At 32.7% G+C, this 23,557-nt stretch overlaps 1 protein-coding gene across 1 annotated transcript; it reads right to left on the reverse strand.

Annotated features, from left to right (window-relative positions):
* Positions 1-413: 413 nt before the first annotated feature.
* LOC143619856 (cytokinin riboside 5'-monophosphate phosphoribohydrolase LOG5-like) lies at positions 414-2,883 on the reverse strand. The gene is made up of 7 exons (XM_077091685.1): positions 2,754-2,883; positions 2,436-2,533; positions 2,317-2,347; positions 2,134-2,233; positions 1,282-1,352; positions 885-1,028; positions 414-565 (listed from the first exon to the last, which is right to left on the reverse strand). Exons 1-7 carry the CDS (start codon positions 2,859-2,861, stop codon positions 467-469), a joined length of 651 nt encoding a protein of 216 aa, XP_076947800.1. The 5' UTR covers positions 2,862-2,883; the 3' UTR covers positions 414-466.
* Positions 2,884-23,557: the final 20,674 nt, after the last annotated feature.

Below are 23,557 nucleotides of genomic sequence, written 5' to 3' on the forward strand. Positions count from 1 at the left end.
TGAGTTTGAATCGAATTCAAAATCATAAATTCGTATTCGATCCGATATTCGATCACTAAATAGAATTTGCACTGAATCGAACTCGAGTGATTGAAACTTGAATTCAAACCTTCAAATTCGAATGTGAGTCGAGTCAAATTTCAAGTTCCTCGAGTCCAATTTGAGTATTGAGCACTTGTATAACGTTATTTATGATCGTGAATGCACGAAGTCGCCTTTTGTCATTGGGTGACCTCGAATAGACCGGGTAACAGGGTTTATTTGTAAGTCATTCAAAATTTATTTTTGTTTTTATCAAATGTATATCATTTCTACGTAATATCCTTCATAAACCCATAATTACAAAAGGTATTCTTGAAAACAATCTAATTAATTACAGTTTTACTCTTTCAATTTCTAAGAACACCTCTAGAAACTGTACAGAAGAAAGAAAGTTAAAGGTCAAATTTTGTCATTTTGTGACGATCTATCTGGCTAACTCGGAGTGTAATGACGCGTTTAACTCCACTTGTTCAGCCTCCCATCTTGCCTTTGCCACCACTCCATCGTGCATTGGTACGTAATCCTACACACCACAACCTTTAATGCATCAACCACTTGTACTGTATGGTACAACCATATCCTTATCATTATATGTTTTAATTTTCGTTTGTCTATTTTACAACCAACACATATATTTATATTCCTATGGATAAGAGTTCAAGTACAATTTGAACTCCATCAACGTTTTTATATTTAAGATATACAAGTCATATTTCTATTTTATAAACTATTTTCTTGGACTTTCATGAATTTTTTAAAATGACTTAAAGGAGACCTAACCGAGTTTAGCGTAACTTATCAAATCGGAAAATTATTTTTATACCGACTCCATATGATTTTACCTCAAGTTTTCGTACAAGATCTTTGGCATTTTGGGCAGAGACGATAATGTGACGTTGAGCTGGCATGATGAATCCTTCATCTACTGCCTTGTCAATGAAGGTAAGTAACGAGTTATAGTAACCATCAACGTTCAATAAGCCCACCTACCAATCGTCAAGTTTTGGTTCGATTATTTACTGAATATGATTAATACACAACATAAGTTTGTAAATTGAAGACTTGTTTATATGTATATGGCAAGTTTATCTCAAGTCTTCTCAACCTCCTAATATTTTATTCACAATAATATTATTTAACAGACCAACCAAAAGAATTAGAATGCTTTCATTATTGTATTTATTTATATATTTTTGCCAGATTTGGATAAACTGAGGAAGTTGAGGGTTGGTTACTTACAGGTTTGTCATGAATACCAAGTTGGGCCCATGTAGTGACCTCCAATAATTCCTCTAATGTTCCATATCCACCTACAAATATTTATTACAAAAAATAGAATAAACAAAATATATTAATCATGATTATTCTTAAATTTAAGGTCCTTTGATTGTGACATATTTTAAATAAAGCATTTAATTATTTTTAATTGCTTTAAAATAAAATTAAAAAGTAAAATGGTTCCTTGTCGGTTAAGTTTAAGAGTTAAAAAACATTGACATCTTTTTTGTTTTAAAAACATGGTGAGATAACTTGAGCATCATTTCATTCAATGTCATTCAAGATGATAATGTATGGGCACAAGGAATCTTTCATGTCATATTGTCTGAAAAAGTATGTGAGCTATTATATGACATTTTACCCTTCAACGACAATTGACGAATTCTTAAATGATTGTTAGAAAAGTAAACTATGATTGATATTCAAATCTTTCAAGGTCGTTTGAAAAACGGCGTGAAATTAGATTAGGGATGGCATGTGTATCACAAACTCATTCTTTATTTGTTGCACACCTTGTCTTTTCCAACTTATAGTATGAGTAATGTTCTTCATTTTTGCACCAAAAGAAAAAACCTTTATTTGATATTTTCGAAGGATATACGATGAGATTGAAGATCCCCCCCCCCCTCTTCAAATTGATAAAATCTTACATGACATAAAAGAAAAAATTACATGAAGTTAAATACCTCAACTATGTAATTTGCCTATGATGAATAAAAGAGTATTGATTGGTCAATCTCATAGGAAACGGATAACGCAAATTTGAGCCAGGATAAACAAAGTTTTATGTTTTACTAAAAATGAAATTTGTACCTGGTAAAGCAATAAAGCAATCAGAATGACGAGCCATCTCCGCTTTCCTTTGATGCATATTAGATACTACTTTTACTTCTCCCACTGTTTCACCTGTTATCTGTAAATATTTATTAAGATAGTTTGAATCTTCAAAGAATAATATGACTGTTTTCCTGAAACTAGTTTTTTGTAAATTAATACCTCTTTGCACATGAGAGTTTTGGGAATAATCCTGAAAAAAAAAATTAATTGTTTTAACTTCAAGAAGGAAAAAACTAAATTTTTTAAAAGTAATTTTACTATATATGCATGTGTATTACCCAAGAACATGGCCACCACCATTGTGAACCTCCTGTGAAACTAACCCCATTAGCCCTACACTCCCTCCACCATAAACAAGATCCAGTTTTCTTTTCACCTTCAATAACAAATATATCAACATACATAACACACATATATATACTTAGACTACTTAGAAATAGTTCATGATTAAAATTTTATGTAACATCACAGAACTAAAATTAGTAATAGTTGTATTATAGGTCTTCGTTTTAACTAAATTTTATAAAAATGTATGTTCGTCTAACGAACTAAACTTTCCAGGGGATATATAAGGTGTCCTGTAAATACACACATACCAATTCTTGGCCTAACTCAAGAGCGGCGTCTTTGTAACAATCTCGTTTACCAGCACTGCTACCACAGAAAACACATACGCTTTTGAATCTTGATCGTGCTCCCTCCATGTTCTGTGTTATTCTTCCAGTATTTTGGGGGATATTGTTTGAATTTGATTGTGGTGAGTGTTAAGAATCAAAAAGGAATTTTGGAGGTGGGCTGGTTTATATAAGGATTGGAGGAGTGCAATATCGGTAACTTGATGACTCTTGGAATTGTATTGGGCCATGTACAAGGGTAGAATTGTAATATCAAATTTATTTATTTCATTAGTTATTTGTTTTATTCATGAAAAAAATCATCAAATAATAAAATTAGAACCAATTCCAAACATGTCTCAAATAATAACGGCTTGGAAATATAGGGTATAGAAATGAAATATCTCTGGGAAGTAGGATGTGGTCCCACCAATACCCTTGTATCTTGGCTAGAGGTGTTCAAAAAAACCGGTTATAGAACCGGTTTGGTCGGTTTAACCGAAAACCGGTTAATAGAAAAACCGGTTATTAAAAAACCGGTTAGACCGGTTATGGAACCGCCGGTTAGTACTTTGGTTACTCATTCGTGGACAAAAACCGGTTATTGAACCGGTTAGTAAAAAACCGGTTAAATTTAAAAACCGGTTATTAAAAAACCGGTTAACCTAAAAACCGGTTAACCGGTTAACGGTCAAAAACCGGTTAACCTAAAAACCGGTTAACCGGTTTTTAGGTTAACCGGTTTTTGACCGTTATAAAACGGCCATATGACCGTTTGTGTCCTTTTTTGCCCGTTTTTTCTTGATTTCTAGCCGTTTTTTTTAACATTTTACCCCCACAAACAACTATATATAGTTTAGGTTGGGTAGGTTAGCTCACACTCGATTATACAACTCTACTAGCTCTAAACGTTTATTTCATACGCGATTATTTTGTTATCTCACACTCAATTATACCACATTACCACTCCATACGCTCTTATTTCGTAGTCGTTTATTTCATACTCGTACTCGTTTATTTCATACTCGATTATACGCTCTTATTATCATGGCCTCCCAAAGTGCTGCTTCATCCGTCAACATGGGTGCCTCGAACACAGACATAACGGTCGTTCGGATCATCCCCACGAAACGAAACCAAGATTTACTAACGGTCCAAGCTTCCACGGTAGCTTCGGAGTCTGCTATGTGCTCTTATTTACTTGTTGATTTGGATTTTTCTAATTTAGTTAAAGAAACAGCAAACATGGAGGCAAATCATGAACAAACTGCGATTGGGAACAATAGGAGCATCTGCTAGTTCACGATTTAATGTTTTTATTTTTGAGTTAAATCATGAACAACAGTTCTTGGCAGAGATTTCTTCAGTGTTAATGATTTAATGTTTGTATTTTTGAGTTACGAATATGCGATTACGATTTAATGTTTGTATTTTTAATGTAAAAACTATAAATGAAAGTTATGTGTTTTTAATATTTGGTTTGTTGAAAACACATTCACCAACACACAGTCATACTCATCTTCCAAGCAAAGAACCCTAACAACGAAAGCAAAGAATGTTTCGGTCAGTCCGTTTTGCCTTGTAGTTACCGGTTTGCCTTGTAGTTACCGGTTTGTTTATACTGTGAAAAAATAATGGTCTTCATTAAGTACAAAATATAAAAAACAAATATTCGTATTTGAAACCGCGAAATTTAAAAAAAAAAAAAAACCGGTTAATAAAAAAAACCGGTTAATAAAAAAGCCGGTTTATTAACCGGTTCTAACCGGTTTCTAAACCGGTCCTAACCGGTTAGACCGGTTAGGGTTTTGACAGAAAAAAACCGGTTATTAACCTGTCCGGTTATTAACCGAACCGGTTTTTTTCCGGGCAAAAAAAAACCGGTCCGGTTAATAACTGAAGCGGTTTTTTTAAAAAAACCGGTTTGTGCACCTCTAATCTTGGCATTTAAATTAGGGATTATCCAACTCTTATCTTCCATGGTCTATGACTCTATTATGCTACCTACCACTTAACAAACAACAAATAACTAGGTTTCTAAACCATCATCAAAGTGGCATATTCGATTCACATCTTATAATCTGAAAATGCGTAGGATAAAACCGGGCCACACCGTAAGATTAGTATATATTTTATATTAACATCACAACTATAAAATTATTGACTTTTGACCGAAGGCAACCTTTACCAATTGTTAAGGAAAAAAAAAACTAACATTTACCCATACTAGAATAAAGTTTAAAGTACGGGTATGCTTGAAAAAACTAGTTGGTGGATCTTAGCTGGTGGCTGCAAACTGTAGCTTTTTAAATAAATTTAGGTGTTTGACAAAGTAGCTAGAACTTTTAATAAAACTAGTTGGGTGCCCGCGCAGTGCGGCAGAGTGGGCGCGCAACCTAGCATCAACCGCATAATCAGTGTCGGTACATGATTCACCTAATGATAGTACACGCATAACCCGAATGTAGACGTGTAATTCGTGCAAAGGCAGCAAGCGTGCAACCGGTGACGAAAATCAAGAAGTAAAGCTGAAATATACAGTAATTTCAAATAGATAATTTTTTAAACTAACATGTTTTTATCTGAATCTCTTTCCGACCCAGCATTGTTCTAATCTGAAACATGTTCTAACCTGACCCCTTTTGAATCAAAATTGTACCGACCCGAACCAAACTAAATTAACCATTTTTGTATCGACTCGTTTCGACCTCAATTTGGCCTTACACATGAACTGAGCTCGCCTGACTCGACTTGTTGCCGATCATAACCAGTAATCACGTAGTATGTTAATTTTTAAAAGTTAAAGAAGTATAACAATATCATAATCAAATTAAAGAGAATAAAATACTTTTTATGATGTACTTTTTTTTAAAAAATATATGAACGCATGAAAAAATTATGGTCTTTTAAAAAGTCGTGGAGGTAGTTAATTTTGAATAAGGGTTAAATGTGTAACTATTATATAAATTAACAAAAGTTGATGAAAGTTTAATTACCAAATTTGTAAATTCAAATATAAAAGCATGTAGCTTTTAAATATGAAGTTTTTTCTTTTAACCTAAAAGTTTTAAGCTCATTCAACCAAACAATTTTTTTTATTGAGTAGGAGCTTTTTTTTTTAAATCGTGAAGCTAGAAACTTTTAAAAACTCATAAAAACTCCATACAAAACATACCCTACTTGTTATATGAACTTCATCTTTATTGACTTCCTAATTTGCGGTTCAATGTGATTAGTTAAAATCTCTAAAATAGAAAATAAGTTTAGCGGTAGACATGGACTGAGGAATGCCTAGAAAAGAATATTACAAAAATGTGTTAGAAACCGTGAAACCAAACCATATTGTTTTATATATATTTTGGATAGTTTATGTGCTAATGAACCCAAACCAGAACTAAATCTCTATTAATGGTTTTGTTAAATATTTTAGCGGTTTAGTTTTGATTTTAAATAATAAAATTTGATTCACGGTTTGACTTAAAGGCCATCAAAACCGGGCCTTACGTTTATATAATAATAATAATAATAATAATAATAATAATAATAATAATAATAATAATGCATTGAGTTGTTTGTTTATGATTTGTAGGGTTTTGGTTGCCCTCTGATTCCTCTTATCTATGTATATCACTTGTTTATAATGTGGTAAATGAGGAACAATATTAGTTTGAGAGAAGAGAGTGGAGGATAAAAGATGCAACGCAATATGGATGCCATGATGATTTATTTTGTCTCGATGGATGCTCGTGCATTTGGTGCACTATGTATATAATTAAGAATTCAGTGTATCCACACTCATTCTATTGAATAATATTATTTAATACATACTTTATAATATCTTTATGCAAATAATAAAATATAATTTCGTTTTTGTCAATGATATATTGTTGTTATACTCACTATGGTATGGTTAGGATGCTCAAAAAGTTAATATATACAAATCGGATTTTATTATTCCAACTTCTTTGTCATTAATTTTAGCTGAAAATATTTTTACCAGAGATCCCACTTTTAATTTTTTTTTCATCATTGAACATTCATTAAAAAACGTAACAATGTTAATTTTATTCAAATTTCAAAGTAATGTTTTACGGCGTTTAATCGGAAGGAGGATACGAGTCAATTAATGTAAGGCTTGCCTCGAATCAGTGCTCCAAACGATGAAACGGTGCCTAAATTCGGGTGTTTGAACTTCCAATTAACAAAAATCAAACCATTTGAAGCACCGTTTCAAGATAAATTTTACATCAATCGACTTGTGACCTCCTTCCGATCAAAACTCCTAAAACATCAGTTTGTAATTCGGATAAAACTTAACTCCGTCAAGTTTTTTTTTTTTTTTTTTTAAATAAAGGTCCAATGAGAACAAAACTTTTAAAATGTGTCTTTCAATTCGGTAGAAATATACTCAGTTAGATTATTAAAATCTAATTTATCATATTTTACAATCTAAGGTTGTTAACTGTTGATTTTTTTTTTGAAAAACAATATTGTAGTGGCATGATTCGTTTATTTCGTTTTTGAATTTAGTTTTCGGTGTTTCAACTTTGAATTCCAATCTATCTATTTCAACTTTGAATTCAATTTGGGTGCATATTGGGGTTGTTTTATCTTTTAAGTAATTTCTTAAAAAGTTAAAGAGTGTTTCAACTTCGGGTTCTTGATAAATACCATGATATGGCTTGGTTACTAGACACCGTGGTGGATCCATATATATATATATATATATATATATATATATATATATTTCATGGGAGTAAGATATTGTTGTGATCGGTTGACTATCATTATATAATAATTTAAGTTTGCCCGGTTCGGGTCAATTCAGATAGCTATACAATTCTAAAAACATACTCAACCCCCCCCCCCCTGCCGAAGTTGAAATAGTCAAATCAAATGGATTGCCTAATCGTCATTCGTTCCTGGCTTCATGCGCTATCCACTTATCCAAACCCTAAGTTTGATCTTTTTAATTAGGTTACAATGTTAAAACTTTAAACAAATGAGGTTCAAACAAGTTAATTTGGGATAGAGTTAGATGCAGGTTGTTCTCGGGTCATTTTATTCCGCATGTGTGATCACTGATCGGAGTTGAATATAAATAACAAGCTAACACATATATGAAAATTTTCTTATGAACCCGCCGGTAACTATTTAAATGATTAAGCCCGTTACTACATTGGTAGCATGTCGTCTTTCAAACAACAATTGGTTGAAGATTAGATCATTGTGTCGCAATGTATTGCCGCCCTGGCAAGCGTGGTAAAGGAATCATTAAGATTCGGGGGCTGTAATGTACTTAAAATGATAAAGGCTGAAAAAATGGTTTGTTTACATCTACGACGACATTATGGTAGTTTGGAAATCAATAAATGAGAAGCTCTTCAATGAAAACCCTTCGACGCTCATAGATCGTTTAAAAAAATTAAGGTGCATGTCGACTTTATTTGGATTAGAAATTGGTAAAATGGAGCGATTGGTGTAACCAATCAAATCCTATAATTTGTTATTGTGTACGTCAGGTAAAATTTCCTTTTAATATAATCATCATAAAAAAACAAATTAATATGAAATAAAAAAGAATAACGCCAAAAAGAATAATTCATAGCTTGTTACTTGTTTTTCTTTTTCTACAGCGTTTCGAACTACTTCTAACAACTGATCAACGAGTTTTTTTTAGATAGTATGTCAACTGTTCATACTGATTTTGTCACTTCAAGACTGATTCACTCAAGAAGACCGTCACTATAGGAAAATCACTTGCGTCAAGTTCGAACCTGAGACCATAAACATCTCAAGACTTAACCATCACTCTCATGTTATTAGATCAAAAGACCAATTGCTAGCTTGCTACTTGTAGGCAATGTGCGAGGAACCAAACAGCGAAAATAACATGTTATGCTATTATTATTATTATTATTATTATTATTATTATTATGAACGATTAAATATTTGTAAATTGTGGGGTTTGGACCCCTACTTTCCTATTTAACACCCTAACCACCTTACCACCTCATCAAAGTGGGAATGACATATTATGTTACTTGGAGCATGTTTGGGATTGAGTTATAAATAACTTATTGCTTATTGGTTTTTTCAAAAAGCAACAAGTTAAAAAGTGTTTGAGAATCGCAAGAATCTTTTTTTATTTTAACTTTTTAAAAGAGTTAAAAAACTGTTTTCTAAACACCATAAATCATGGTTTTTCAAAATAACTTCTTAAAAAAACCAATAAGTCAATAAGTTGTTTTGAAACTTAACGTCTCAATCCCAAAAATACTTTTGATATTCGTGTCACTTGATATTATTATAAAGTGTGAAGAACTAGGTAACATAAGATACATTATTTTCTTAAATTTTATATCTTAAACTTTCTATGTTATTAATTTTTGCCAAAACCAAAAAACATAGTTGGTTAAAAAGTACGTAGATATTTGAAGTATGCATATAAAAAATTGAGTGGTGAAACATAGAAGCAATATGCTGGGTTGGAAGAGTTTACGTAATTTTTATTTTGGTTAAGTTCCTATTCTAGTACCTGTACAAATGATATTGTAGGGGCCTTTAAGATGTGATTTGGCTGGGAAGACGCCTCATTGCAAATGCACTAACATGTCGATAACGCTAAGAATAACATAATATATTTATGGAGTATTGGATTTAAATGATCCTAACTATCACTGTCCTAACTACAAAAATCACCACCACCAGTCCAAACTATTAACATTTTTGTCACCAATGGATCCTGACTAACTGAACTCTAACGTCGTTAGCCTTCGGTCGCCAGAAAAACGTTTTTGACTGGAAAAAGGTTCCTAAAGGTCCGATCTAACGCTACAAAGATGTTTGGCATGAAATTGTTGAGTTTTCCGGCCAAAAATGAGTTTTCCGGTCAAGTAACGTTTTTCCGGCAAGCTAAAAAATTGGGGTTTCCACTAGAAAATGTTTCCTAAAGGTCCTATCTAAGGTTACAAATAGGTTTAAGATGAAAAATGTTGAGTTTTCCGGGGAAAAAAGAATATTCCGGTCTAAAATTAGTTTTTCCGCCGACCTAAAAGCTGAAGGTTTTAACAGAAAAAGGATCCTAAAGGTCCAATCTAAGGTTAGAAATAGGTTTGAGACGAAAATGTTGAGTTTTTCGGTAAAAAACGTTTTTCCGGCGACCGGAGACTAACAACGTTAGGGTTCGGTTAGCCACGGTCCATTGGTGACAAAAATGTTAATTGTTTGGACTGATGGTTATGATTTATGTAATTGAGACCGGTGGCGACCAAACATCGATAGTTGGGATTATTTAAATCCAATGCTCCTATATCTATTCATACCGGTTCAATACTAAGGTGAAGATTATACAATTGCGTATGTTTTCTTTCAATTTTTAACATATTAGGAGACTTGTCAGATGCTTGTAATTAAATAATGTTTAGGAGGAAAATAAGAAAAACGCAGATGCTACTTTTGCCATAATGTGGCAGCTTCCTCTTTTGTTCGAAGACAAATGAAATAATGAACCAGTAATACAGCATATTCACATGTGAATTCATGTGAAAACTTTTTGCAGTTATATTTTACGTACTACCCTAAAAATATAAGATAAGATTTTAGTGGCACAAAAGAAAAAAAAATAATCAATGATTTAAATTGGTATATCCTCTATACATGTTGCACAATCGATCGTTCATTGCATTTCCACTTTGCTACGTGTTCATCCACGTTTTGTGCTTTCTTTTCGTCTTTCATTTCTATTGTTTTCACTTCCGGCCTTTTGCTTTCTTTCTCTCTTATCTCTTTTGTGTTTATATGTAGGAAGTTGATTGTTGAATCTGGCTTTATGGGCTAGCGTGTGACCATAGTCGGTACATGTTTTCACAAATATATTAAAGTATATGTTGCGTAACGGAGTATTAATATATTAAAATTTTCAGGAATTAAACACCCGATGTTTTTATAAAATCTTTAAAACGATAAAAACGATAATTTGCATGTTTTACAAATTCAAAAATACATTTGATTCATCAGACCGTCTAATTGCTAATACACAATCTTCTACCACCTATCTCATTTTATGCTGATTGTGTAAAGCATTTTTTAAAAATACGCCAGCAACACATGCTGGTGAACACGTTGACTCTAAAACGTTATGTAGGCGTTCAATTTATACTTGAAATAATCAATGGCTTTATAGATCGGTGTACCAATTATCTGCTCATTGCCAAGTTCTGACGCCCTATAGACCAGCTCAATTAGCAGATACACACTCATAAACGTATAACCAGCCTGAATGAATCCAGATATGTATGGATCCAGATGCACACTCATAAACGTACAACTAGCCTGAATGGCAGCAAATACTAAAGTTTTAGGGATCTTCGACTCCATGTAAATCTTTTGTGCTTATGTGACTTGTTTATAGAGTTTGTAAATTTGAGTGTATTCGCCTTTATTTATGTTGAGCAATGCGATACTAATTTGTGCTTATGGGTTATCTCGCACCGATAGTATAAGAATAACTTTGTATAAATATCCGGATTTGCTTGTGAATCTAGTTTTCAACTTGTATAACCTTTTTGTACTGGTTTCAAACCTCTTTAAAACGTTTAGGTTTGATCAACAGGTTCAAAACTTAATTTCCATTCAAATAATAATTTTTGGTTTGATATGGACGGTATAATAATGAGACGGCCCGCATGAACTAGGGTTTAATCCCTTGACCGAACCTTTGTTGTGACGGGCTGTCAAACTGTTTAGACGCATTATATCACTATAAGGCGGTCCGTATAATCAATTGACGGGCCGTCTAAACCTTTGAACTTTGACATGTATCAAAAATCATTTGTGGCAGACCGTATGATGGTTAACGGTCCATCTAACCGTCTACACAAAACCCATTTATGTAAAAATCATTTTGAACACATTTCATATATTCGTTTATTGATTCTAAGCTCCCTATATCAGTTATGAAAGATAATAGCATCATGCCAACATGATTTTGACAAGGTTTGATTCCCAAAGCCTTGTTTATGGGCTTAACGAGTGAAAACGAACTTTAGCAAAGCTTTAAACATGGTTACCTTGATTCTAAGCAACTGAGGGGGCCTAGTAAAAACTTGGGTTAGCTCTAACACTGCTGTAATAGGAATAAGAACCTCCTTACTCATGGAAACACCTTCTTGATTGATCGTTTACAACCCGAATACCCTTGAATCTTAAGAACACGATTTAAAGGTTTGGGAGTGATGAATGATAACCAAAAGTTGTGAGTGAGTTTGGTCGTGCATGCAATACTTTGTTGACTCAGCATTGTGACAGACTGTCACATGATTGATTGAAGAAGTCACGCTTGATACGAACCTTCTAATAGATGAGACGGCCTGTTTCATCTAATTTTTGCCTATTTACAGTTTAGACCTTGTACTTTAAGTTTAACTAAATGACTGAGTGGTCCCTCAATTTGTAAAGTTGCCAAAATTAAACCGAAAGTTTCAAGATGCTACATTGATTCACACTTTTACTAAAAGAAATGATAAAACTAATAATAACAATACTCTCTTTGTTTCATTTAGCAAATTTGGTTTAAATCTTCTCTCATTTTGATCAATTTTGGCATCCAAACATCAATGTTGGTCCCTGGTTTTTCATTTTTTTTTTGTATAACAATTTATCATTAAAATCAAAACGATTACAATAAAGTGTCAGACAAATGGGCAACAAGCTGCGCCGCAACCCCCTTTTTCATTTAATCATAAGATTTATTGTTATAAAGTCTTGATTTTATCTTTAAAAAGTAGAATTTTGTTCTTATCAACCGGTGTTAAGTTTTAACATGTGGGTGGATCAAGTAAAAAAGATGATCTGCCAAAGTAGGTTAGGAAAACATCTAGGCCTTCATTTTGAATGGTTGTGATCAAAGTGTAAGAAAAGAAAAAAAAAGAGTGAGGCCTAAGTAGGCTAGGAAAACATCTAGGCCTTTCATTTTGGATGGTTGTGATCAAAGTGTAAGAAAAATAATAAAGGGGTGAGGGTATTTCTTGACTTTTCGTCAAATTCCTTCACTTTCTATTAGCAAGTACATGTTATTTTTTTATATTCTCGAATTTGTTTACTAGAATACCAGCTCCTGATTATAGTTTTAACATTAAGTTGATCTAAATCTTCTTAGGTAATTCAGCCCGGATCTGAACTAGTTATAGTAGTGCTCTATTAAAAATTAAAATTGATTACTTTTTTTTGTCATCCTTCTTTTAATGATTCCCTTTCTTTCTTTTTCATGTTGGGCTGTTGATGTGTATGTTTGGTGGGCCTCATGCCCAATTCACCTCAATTTGTTACAAGCCCAATTCAATACGACTCCTCCAGTCCTCCTCCTATTCAAGGTGACTATTTGATTTTAGTACAAGCTTCATAGAATTAGAGCATTAGAGCATAACTTGAAATTCATTCTTGTATTTCTTTTTGACCCACTACTGGTCTCCAACAGGACATACTACTCGTCCTTTCCAAGACGTGTCACTCGTTATCTACATATTGAGACTTGCCCATAAGCATCATACATATTTATAAGTGAATATACATGTAAGCCAACACATGTCATACATTATGTGTGCCAGCTCCAAAACCTTTAAGGAGAAGAGGGTTTAGAACTCACCTGATCTGTTTGACACTTCACGATTTGATAGCTTTCTACTTCCTAAGGTACCGAACACTTGAACTATGCCAACCCCACAACGTTTAGGTAGTGTTTGGTATGAAAGAATGGAAGGTGGAATGGAATGCATTATTCCAATGGAATGAATAAAAGTATGTTTGGTTATCATATGGTAATGGAATGGGTTATTTCTTAAGGAATAAAACTCCTTCCAATTATAGAATTTTTATTCCTTTAAGAAGAGGTGTTTTTCTTTCATTCCTTCAAGGAATGGAAATGACCAAATAATAATAATAATAATAATTGTTATTATTATTAATATAATAATGAACAGACCCTTAGGGCGCGTTCGTTTCACGGATTTTTTTTAAAGGATTTGGATTTGGATTTGGATTTGGAATTGTAATTGTAATTGTAATTGGAATTGGAATTGAAATTGGAATTGGAATTGGAATGGAATGTTTGAGAATCCCTATCATCTGTTTGGTTGGTTAATATGTATTGGAATTGGAATCTTCTTCATTCTCGGGATTAATTTTTTATTTATTGTTTATTATTTATTTATTTTTTGAATAACGAGGGCAAAGGTGGAAACGTTTTAGTTTTTTTACATTTTTCGTTTTTGATTTATATTTTGAGTTATGATCTTTTTTATTAATTTTTTTGAATTTTGTTTGGAGAGGTTTTTATTACCAATATTCCGTCGTATCTCAAAACTATTGGATAAACCAAAGACATTATATTTAAACATAAACAAATAAAATTAACAAACTTAAATAAATGGATAGCGATAATAAGTAATTTAATTGTTATCCCGATCTCCTTCAAACCACCATATTCGATCAAAACCAAACCGCCCTTATTCACAAATGTTGAATAGGTTTAATAATATCTACTTGATCGAGCAGATCGCAAATAAATTTTCAAAAAGTTATGTTAATAATAATTCCATATCACTATCTACAATATGCATTCAAAGTTTATAAAATCCACATTTTTACTATATTTCCTAATAATTTGTTGTATGCGTGAAGTTTCGAACATGGTGTGCGAAGGAGTCTTCCACGGGTAGTAGTAGTACTTTTACAATTTTCTCAACGATATCCTTTCCAGATCTCTACTAAAAATGTTCATATCTAGAAGGAAAAATAAGGAAGAATTTATATAAAAAAGAATATAAATGGTAGGAGTTGGGCCATCATGTTAATGGTCATCATTCACGTCTTGAAACTCTCCCGACCCCGACCATTCAAATTATTAGCTTTTCTTTTATCTTTTAACAAAAACAACAAAAAGCTCCATGCTACATCATCATTGCATGTAACCCTTCTATACCTTTTTCATTTCAAAATACATAAATCAAAATACTTTTTGGCCACAACCGCGTATTAGTACAAACTATTAAGTACGCATACATATAAAATTCCACATAAGCCAAGGGTGTGGAATTGGTATAGCAGCATCAAGAAGAGAGGGATGAGTGATATGGCACGTTAAAGAGAGTGATGCGACAATGAGAGTGGTGAATCCTATGGTGGATTGGTGGTGGTGCCGGAGTGAAAAGAAACAACGCAGAGATGAACCTAAACGAGTATGTTGTTAATATAACTTTCATTTTATATATTTAATAATTATTAATTGATCTATACAATACTATAAATAACTAAATAATATATAATATGCTATATATAAAGTTATAATAGAAAATAATAAATAAAATAATTATAAATATATAAAAAAACTAATTAAGAAATAATAAACGAGTCGAGCTCGAACCTAGTCGAGCTAGACTTGGCTCGTTCACACCCCTAACCCTGAGGAGAAAGAAATCAAAGTGCCCCATGCCCACACTTTGCCTATCACACCTTTTTAAGGCTTAAAGGTAGATGTGTACAAATCGTGTTTCTCTTTTTTCTTAAATACCAGTTTAGGGCAAGTAATCGGTTTTGGGTTTGTTAACAAACTCAAGAACTGGATTAGGTAGGACCAGGCGCGAGTATTATTGTCAGGTTTTTGACCATACTTCTAGCCAGTTTGGCTGACTTTTGTTGATTTTTTGGTCGTGTCAGGTCTGGGTTTTGACCCGACAGTGGTGAAACCGGTTCCAATGATTCTCATTTAGTTCAAGGTCCTGACGGGTTCGGAACTAGGTTTTATACCCAATTCTACTCATGGAGTTTCACGCTCTCATGGGCTGACGTGACGTGGTCATCACTTCCCCATTTACTCCATAACATATGGGGACAAAAAAATAATGCAACATCAAATTTCAAACTCCATCGAGTCTTGTTTAAAATTTTCAATCGCCCACCATAAAAAGCTAAACCAATCAAAATATCAAACCAAAACCCTTTTTTCCTTCTATTTGGTGTTAGGCGTCATCATGACATCATGTCTTCTAGTCAAGTGAGTCTGTAAAAATAATAAAAGATAACTTACATTTCAAGCTGACTTATGGTAATTTGTTAATTTGATTTGCTTTATTCTTATCACACGAGCAAACGTGTTTTATTTATATAAAGGAAAAGTTGCTAGTTTCTTTAAGGTAGTCCTAAAAAAAAGATATCACTTCAAATTTTGATTAATTATATATTACTCATATAAAAATATTTTAAAGTTTATGAAACTGACCAACTTTATATTATCCCAAATTCATCTAAAAAACAAGATATTGGCTTAATCTTTAAAATAACAAAAAGGACAAAGAAAAAAAACCCAACTATATGTGTTGAGTGATCAGGCCCATGGCCATGCAATTCTCGATAAAGCTTTTCCATAACATATATGATGGTGGACTAGGGCATATCTTTAGATTTAATTATAGTACTCCATGGAGTTTGATATGATGATTCATGTGCACACATGTGACATGTGTATGTTTATACAATTATCATTTATCATACATATCAAATGCACTGAGATGTATATGAATACATATCGAATGCACTGAGTATATGAAAGCCTGATGTCACGTGATAAAAAAAAAGTACATATATTGTACTTTTATCGGAAATCTTATATTTCGGAAACAAAACTGTTACGCAACTCAAACACAAATAACTAAGGGAACTATTTGATAGTTGATACTAAACCTACACGTTCTACTGGGTGGGTTGGGGGGGGGGGATGTGGTAGAATGTGATTGGTAATGGTTCGATTCGTTATGCTATACTGGTAGGGTAGCCATACGCAATAGAAACTGAAAAGCAAGTCAAAAAATATAATCGTAAAATGAACAAACTTTAAATGAACTTTTATGTCTCCTTTCTAATAAAATAGAAAAAAAGTTATCAATCACATAATTTTTTTAAGAGGACTTAACATACAAAATGTTGAAAACGACATTGATCACTTCGTTAGAGATAAGGTACGTGCGGGTTCTGTTCGAGTTATTCACATTCTTTCGAACTACAAATATACCGATCACATATTAATTTAAGGCCTATCTAAGCTGTTCATCTATTTAAAGTTCAGTCTTGCATTCCTTAGGCTCTTGCTCAAACTATAGATGTCATATATTTACTATAGATTTCTCAATATTTCTTATATATAGCTCCTAATCTCTTGGTTATTATCTCAATCCCATTTCTCCTTTATCTCTGATTCAGCTGTAAGTTTATTTGTACCTATATTCTGTAATTATTGATGAAAAATCATCAAAGATATTTTATACTCTACATTAGTCGACAATTTGCTTACGAGTCCTATAACTAAACAAATAGAAATTTAAACCCGTTTACTTTTCTAATTCTCTAGAATAAAAGCAGAATATGTTTTTTTAGCAGCGTTTGGAACTATTCCCAGCACTCAAGTGTTTCTAAGACTAGATACCAACCATCTACTATTCGACTATTCCTCATATCCTGGCCACAATTATTTAAAACTTGATAATTAAATAAAAGAGGGGAATATATAGCAAAAATTAACATGATTGATGACATGAAAGGGAGTGTTGGAAATACTAAAAAGCGTTCCTTTATCACCTTCATACCTTAATACCCTAAAGTTACTTTTTCATCAAACTTATATTATATATCTTTGAAATGGGATTCTGTTCTTTAGTTTTGTCTTATCCACCCAGTTTTCTTCTTTCTTTTGAGCATTTTATGTAGGGTTTGTTTCATGAGCTTATTAATTTTTCTACGGTTCCACCATCTTCGTGTTTATGTACTTGTAATTTGTTAGAGAGAATCTTTAAGAGAGACTGATTTGATGCAAAGAATAAAAGACCATGTGAGTTTTGTTTCTTGTTAATTTGCTCATCATGATCAAGGAAAAGAAAATGATTTAGATCAACAAATATGATTTGATTTTCTTTCTCTAGCTAGCTGTTCTGTGAAACACATCAATTACTATCAGATAATACCTTCCACCCTCCTCAATTATTCAACCTCTGTCTCTCTCTCTATCTCATCATTGTTGCCTTAAATATTTTCTTTATATGCTTTGAGCATAATTTCAGCCTTTTGATCTCTAATATCACCTTCTGTGTATCTCTTTCATGAGGGTTTAATAAAGAGCTACTTCAACAGAGTTCTTTGGCATTCTGTCCACCTCTCTTTTTATTCATAAAAAGGAATAAAAAAATAACTTAGCATGTGTTTTGTGGTGTGAAGAAGAAACCACAGAAAGATGATAGGTATATGTGGTTTGTATGTGTGTGAATAGGGTGTAGCTAGTATGAAGAAAAAATAAAAGAAAGACCAACTTTATGTTTTTTGTCGTTAGGGTGTATACTGTGTAGTGTGAAGAAGAAAGGAAAGAAGAGATCTTTATGAGTTTCTTTTTTGGCGTGTGTGTGGGAAAGATTAGGTTGTAGTTTGAAGAGAAAAGAAGAAATTAGAGGTGGTGTTATATTTATGTATAATTGTATATCATGGAGGTGGGCATACTGTCAATGGAGCTCTGTTGGTATCTCTTTGTGAAACTCTCTTGATGACATTTCTGCTGTTAATAAGCCTCTCATACTTCTCTTGTTACACACCAAAATCAGGTAACATAACATTGTCTTCCTAATCCTCATGTCTTTTAATTTGTTGGGAGATAATTTTTTTATTCCATGGGCTTCTTAAGTTCACTTGTAATATTTGACAAATCATGCATTGTTTTGCATAACCTCTAAGGGTGTTTCTGACCCTGATTCAACATGAATCATGTTCTGTGTTTATGTGCTCATTGATTCTTAACTTTCACTTAAATTCTGTAAGAAATCATGGCATGCTTGTTTGGCCTTTGTGATGTTTCTGATATCCATTCATAAAGGATTCTGTTTCGACTATTCTTTTGATGAGAATATGTGATTACTCTTTTTGTTTCTTACTTTCTTTGACTTCATAGATTCACTTGAATCTTTAAGAAATCAAGCAAGTTTGTTTGATTAAATTGTTTGTGACTTTGTGTGAGACTAAGCATTTTTCCCTTTCACTTCTTAGATTCACTTTAAACGTTTAAGAAACCATGCATGTTTTTTTCTCTTTTCTAGATGTTTCCTATTCTTTGATTCAAAATGGCTAGTGTGAGACTTAAGCTCTTCCTTTGAGTTCTTAGATTCACTTGAAATGTTTAAGAAATCATGCATGCTTGTTGGACTTTTAAGGTATTTTATTTCTTTCACTCAATTCACTTGAAATGTTTTAGAAATCATGCATGCTTGTTTGATCTTTAACCTTTGTAGGTGTTATATATATTTGCTTCTAATTGGCTTGTGTGATATTACTTTGACTTCTTAGTTTCATTTGTCATTTTTTAAAAAATCAGGCAAGGTTGTTTGGCCTTTGTTGGTGTTTATATCTTATGATTTGAGTTCTTAGATTCACTTGAAATGTTTAAGAAATCATGCATGCCTATTTGACCTTTATGTTTGTGTGAAGATTATGCTTCTTTATTCTCTAAATCTTTAAGAGATCATGCATGCCTATTTGAACTTTATAGGTATGCCATCTTCTACCCTTTTGTTTTATGTTTGTAATGATCCATTGCAAAAAGAAGAGATCATCATCAAAAGGAACAACCACATTTACATATCTGAGACGGCAAATCATGTCTAAACAGATTTAACAGGTTAGAAACGACGCCCTTCATACTAATAACAAACATGAATAAGACCCGTTTAACTGTTTTATATGTCATGACTATAAGACAGATTTAAGTTTCATGTATCAATAAGGAAATATGATGGCGTTTAGCCTATTAATTTCAATTATTTGAGAAAATAAAAAAATCACATACCGCTCCATTTGCTTAATAGGTCTTATCGTATCTTAAACATGTACCAAATTGTCAGGACTCCTACCCTTTGACTCTTTCAAAATTCATGTAAAAAACCCTACTTTATATAAAAAAGAACCAAGATGGATCTAGAAAACTTAATCTTCTTGTATATGCCTATATGATATCAAAGTTTTTTTCTTGTAAATTTTCTTCATGCATGGTCTTTGTGTTTGTAAAAGGTTATCATCTTTCTAGCTAGCTAGATTCATGAAGTTGAGGATATTACAAGATCACGTTTTATTTTATTTTAATTCTTGCAGACAAAAGGGGTTGAGAACAACAAAAATGCTTCTTCAGAATAAGAGAGATTTACTAACCAACAAAAGATGACATGTCACTATCGTGTAGCTATTGAGACATTAACTAACCAACAAAAAAACAAATATTATGAAGGAAGTTTGTGAACTAAGACATTAAAAAAAGTGAAAATGGATAAAATATGCACTACGCATAAATTTTTTTTGAATGAAAACAGATAGATTTAAACTAGTAAGAAAAAAACAAGGTGTTGTGTTTGGGTATAGATTGGGGATGACCCCGGGCCATGTAAGTATACTTCGCCAGTGTCTGCTATGGTATGGATCTTGAAAGGTTGTAGTTTTGGTTTTAAAGGTTGTACTAGCATTTGATGATGCAAGAAACACGAAAGGAAGGGGGACAAAGTGGGAGTTAGTGTACAACCTAATGGGGCTACAAAATTGGGCGAGAACACCGTCCCCTAGGCGACAAAGGGCCGATAAGTGAGGGGTGACATATATTTGTCGTCTGGTTTGTTTACGATGATGATGATGCGGCGATTAACTATTGGTTGGGGGGGGGGAGGTGGGCATTTTTGGACTACGACACCGTCTCCTAGGCAACATATCGCCTATTTTGTCACGTGTTAAAACTCCCTCTGTTTTATAGTCCCTCAACTATAGATTGCCTTACGTTAACTATGGGCCATTCAAAATTAACTTAAGTCAATCATCATGCTTTGAAATTGTACCTTCTGTTGTAATAATAATTGCTACCATATTGAACACAAAGAGTTCGACTTACACCATTTTATCATTATCTGCATTTGATGCAACTAAATTTATCATTTAGTACAATATATTATATCATAAATTATCAATGCATACTATTTTATATAATTTTTTAATGATCTTATTACTCGTCAAATTATTTAGACAAATTGAATTTTAATTATCTTATATTTGTGTGGTTGACCAATAATAATAAGTCCCGCCCTTTAAACATTTTTGTTTAATTGGGTCTCCGCTAAAAAAAACGTAACAACGTTTAGTTTAATCTAAATTTCAAACTTTTGTATCTACTAATTCGAATTGAAGTAGTCAAGAAAGACTACCATGCAAATGAAACATAGGAGATAAATCTATTCAAATGATAAAAGAAACCCACAAAACAAGTTGGTATAACCGACTAGGGGTGTTCTTCGGGTTCGTTTTTTGGGTTTCGGGTTTTTCGGGCCGGGTTCTTCGGGTTTCAAAGTTTTAAATCTCAACCCGAAACCCAACCCAAATTTCTCACAGGTTTTTCGGGTTCGGGTAATTCGGATACGGGTTTTTTCGGTTTGGGTTAATCGGGTTTCGGGTATCATAGAAAATGAAACAAAAAACCAAAAAATTTAAAAAACTTCATTGCTAAAATTTAAAAACATATTCTTTATTTGCTCGTAACGTAAATAATCAAATAATAAACCAACATAACTTGTTAAAGTCATAAAACAATTCAAAAGAAGAGTAAAACTAAGTAACTAACTCGAACCATAATCGCCTTCAATCAGACGTGATTTGGTTATTCTATTAAGGTTGCTATTAGTAATAAACGGAAAACATAAATTAACAATAAACAATCGATCCATAATAGCTGAAATGACAACAGTCGATTAAGCTCAGATTCTAATAACTTCAGTGACCAATACTAGGCCTATTATACCTAAATATATATATTTAATTTCAAAACTAAAAGTTTATTCGGGTTGACCCAAAACTTATAAATCAAACCCGATAACCAACCCGAATTACTTCGGTTCAGGTTCGGGTTAGTCTTTTCTCGGGTTCGGGTTTTTCGGGTCGGGTTAGTTCGGTTTTGGGTATGGCTTTTTTCGTGTTGGGTTTCGGATTTCGGGTAAAAGTGACAGCCCTATAACCGACGAAATGGCTTTAGTTGTTTAGATCGTAATAGGCAACTTATAAGTAAACAAAATTCAGTTTTTTCTATCCTATGTTTTTTCATATGATTTCTTTTCATTCAGATATATATTACTAGATTTTATCTCCCGTATTACGAAGGTTGTTTTACATTATTCGTTTTTAACATTTATATATGCATATTTGGATTTTAATTTTCTTTATTGTAAGAAAGTTAATAATTAATATACTTGAGTTTTATTAATGAAAGGGTTTCATAAATAAATAATATGTTATAACCCGTTTAAAAGCTATCTGAATTTGATGACCCATGACCCACTTATGTTTTTTACTATAAAATTGTTTGTTAATTATAAATAATATCTTTTTACTTTTAAATTGGATATCAAATTTTAGTATGTCCTATTTTATCAGATTTTTATATCAAATAATTGGTAAGATTAATTTTTAATTTAATTAGATGTTATAACACGACTAAGAGCTATCTGGTTTTGGTAAGACCCATAGCCATGAATTTGGGTTAAATCAGTGAGAGGCCTCCATTTAAAAATCAAGCAATCTGGTGGCTTCTATAAAAGATGGGAGCGACCACATCGCGACACATGAGATTTTAGGGGTTTCGTTTGTATATATTATAGATTTATAAATCTTGAAAGGATAGGCTATTTTATCCAACAAAATTGCCCTATTCTTTTTTAGATTGAATTAACCAAAAATTTGGTAGTTATAGTTTAATGGCGCATTTGGATTTGTTTTCATTATACTTGCTACTGTTACGTGTGGCTTTAGATGGAGCATGACTCTGATCCTTACAAGTTGCAAGTCATCTATGATTATTAGTTAGTGATGACAAGATGAGCGGTTGAATCTGACCAGGCTTGGAGGGCAGCAAGCTAGCTAGCACTTTCTTTTTCAAGATTTGTAACTTTATTTTAGATAATAGTTAAGGTTAGAAAAGCAATATCATAAAAATAATCACATGGAAACTCTTTAACCTGCATAAAATCAAGCATGAGGATTTGAGAAAACCCTTAATCTTTCCTTGCAGCAGACGATCTTCAATATCTTTGGGTCTTTGACAAGAGCATAGATTTGATCCCATTCTTCTCCAGTCTGTTTGAAATCAAACTGATGATTTTCCATAAAGTCTCAGTTTTCCAAGTCGGGCTTCCTGCTTCTTCTTCAACCCTTAATAAAATTGTTGTTTGTTTTAAAAAAGAAAAGAAAATTCCAATAATCATCATCAATTCATCATCAACCTCAACATCTTCACTAACATTCACCAACATCTTTTTTAGGTTTTAAGTTAGTGAATGTTAGTGAAGATGCCGATGTTGATGATGATGATGAAGTTGAAGATGAGGAAGAAGAAGGATATGATGTTGATGTTGATGATGATGATTATTGGAATATGGGCGGGGCCGAAAGAAACTATGGGAAAACAGTCGGCCAAGACGGTTTTTCCCAAGAAACTTTAAGGGGTGAAAATGGCCGGCCAATACGGGAATTAAAACTTTTTGTTCGAAAATGTCAGAAATTTTACAGGTGGCAGAATCTAATTCGTGGACGAAATCTCGTCAGATCTTTTCCCTATGCGTCGCCCCTGTCCAAATTTCCTATGACATTTCTAGAATTTTCAAATTTTTTGGTCCGTTTTGATTTTCTCACTCTTGTTTTGGTCCATTTTGAGAATTTTCCCAAAAAATGGGTCTATA

This window comes from Bidens hawaiensis, unplaced genomic scaffold (genome assembly GCF_021521415.1).
Source record: "Bidens hawaiensis isolate Kalapana, Puna unplaced genomic scaffold, B.hawaiensis_p1.1 tig00002525_1, whole genome shotgun sequence".
Classification (NCBI taxonomy): Eukaryota; Viridiplantae; Streptophyta; class Magnoliopsida; order Asterales; family Asteraceae; genus Bidens; species Bidens hawaiensis.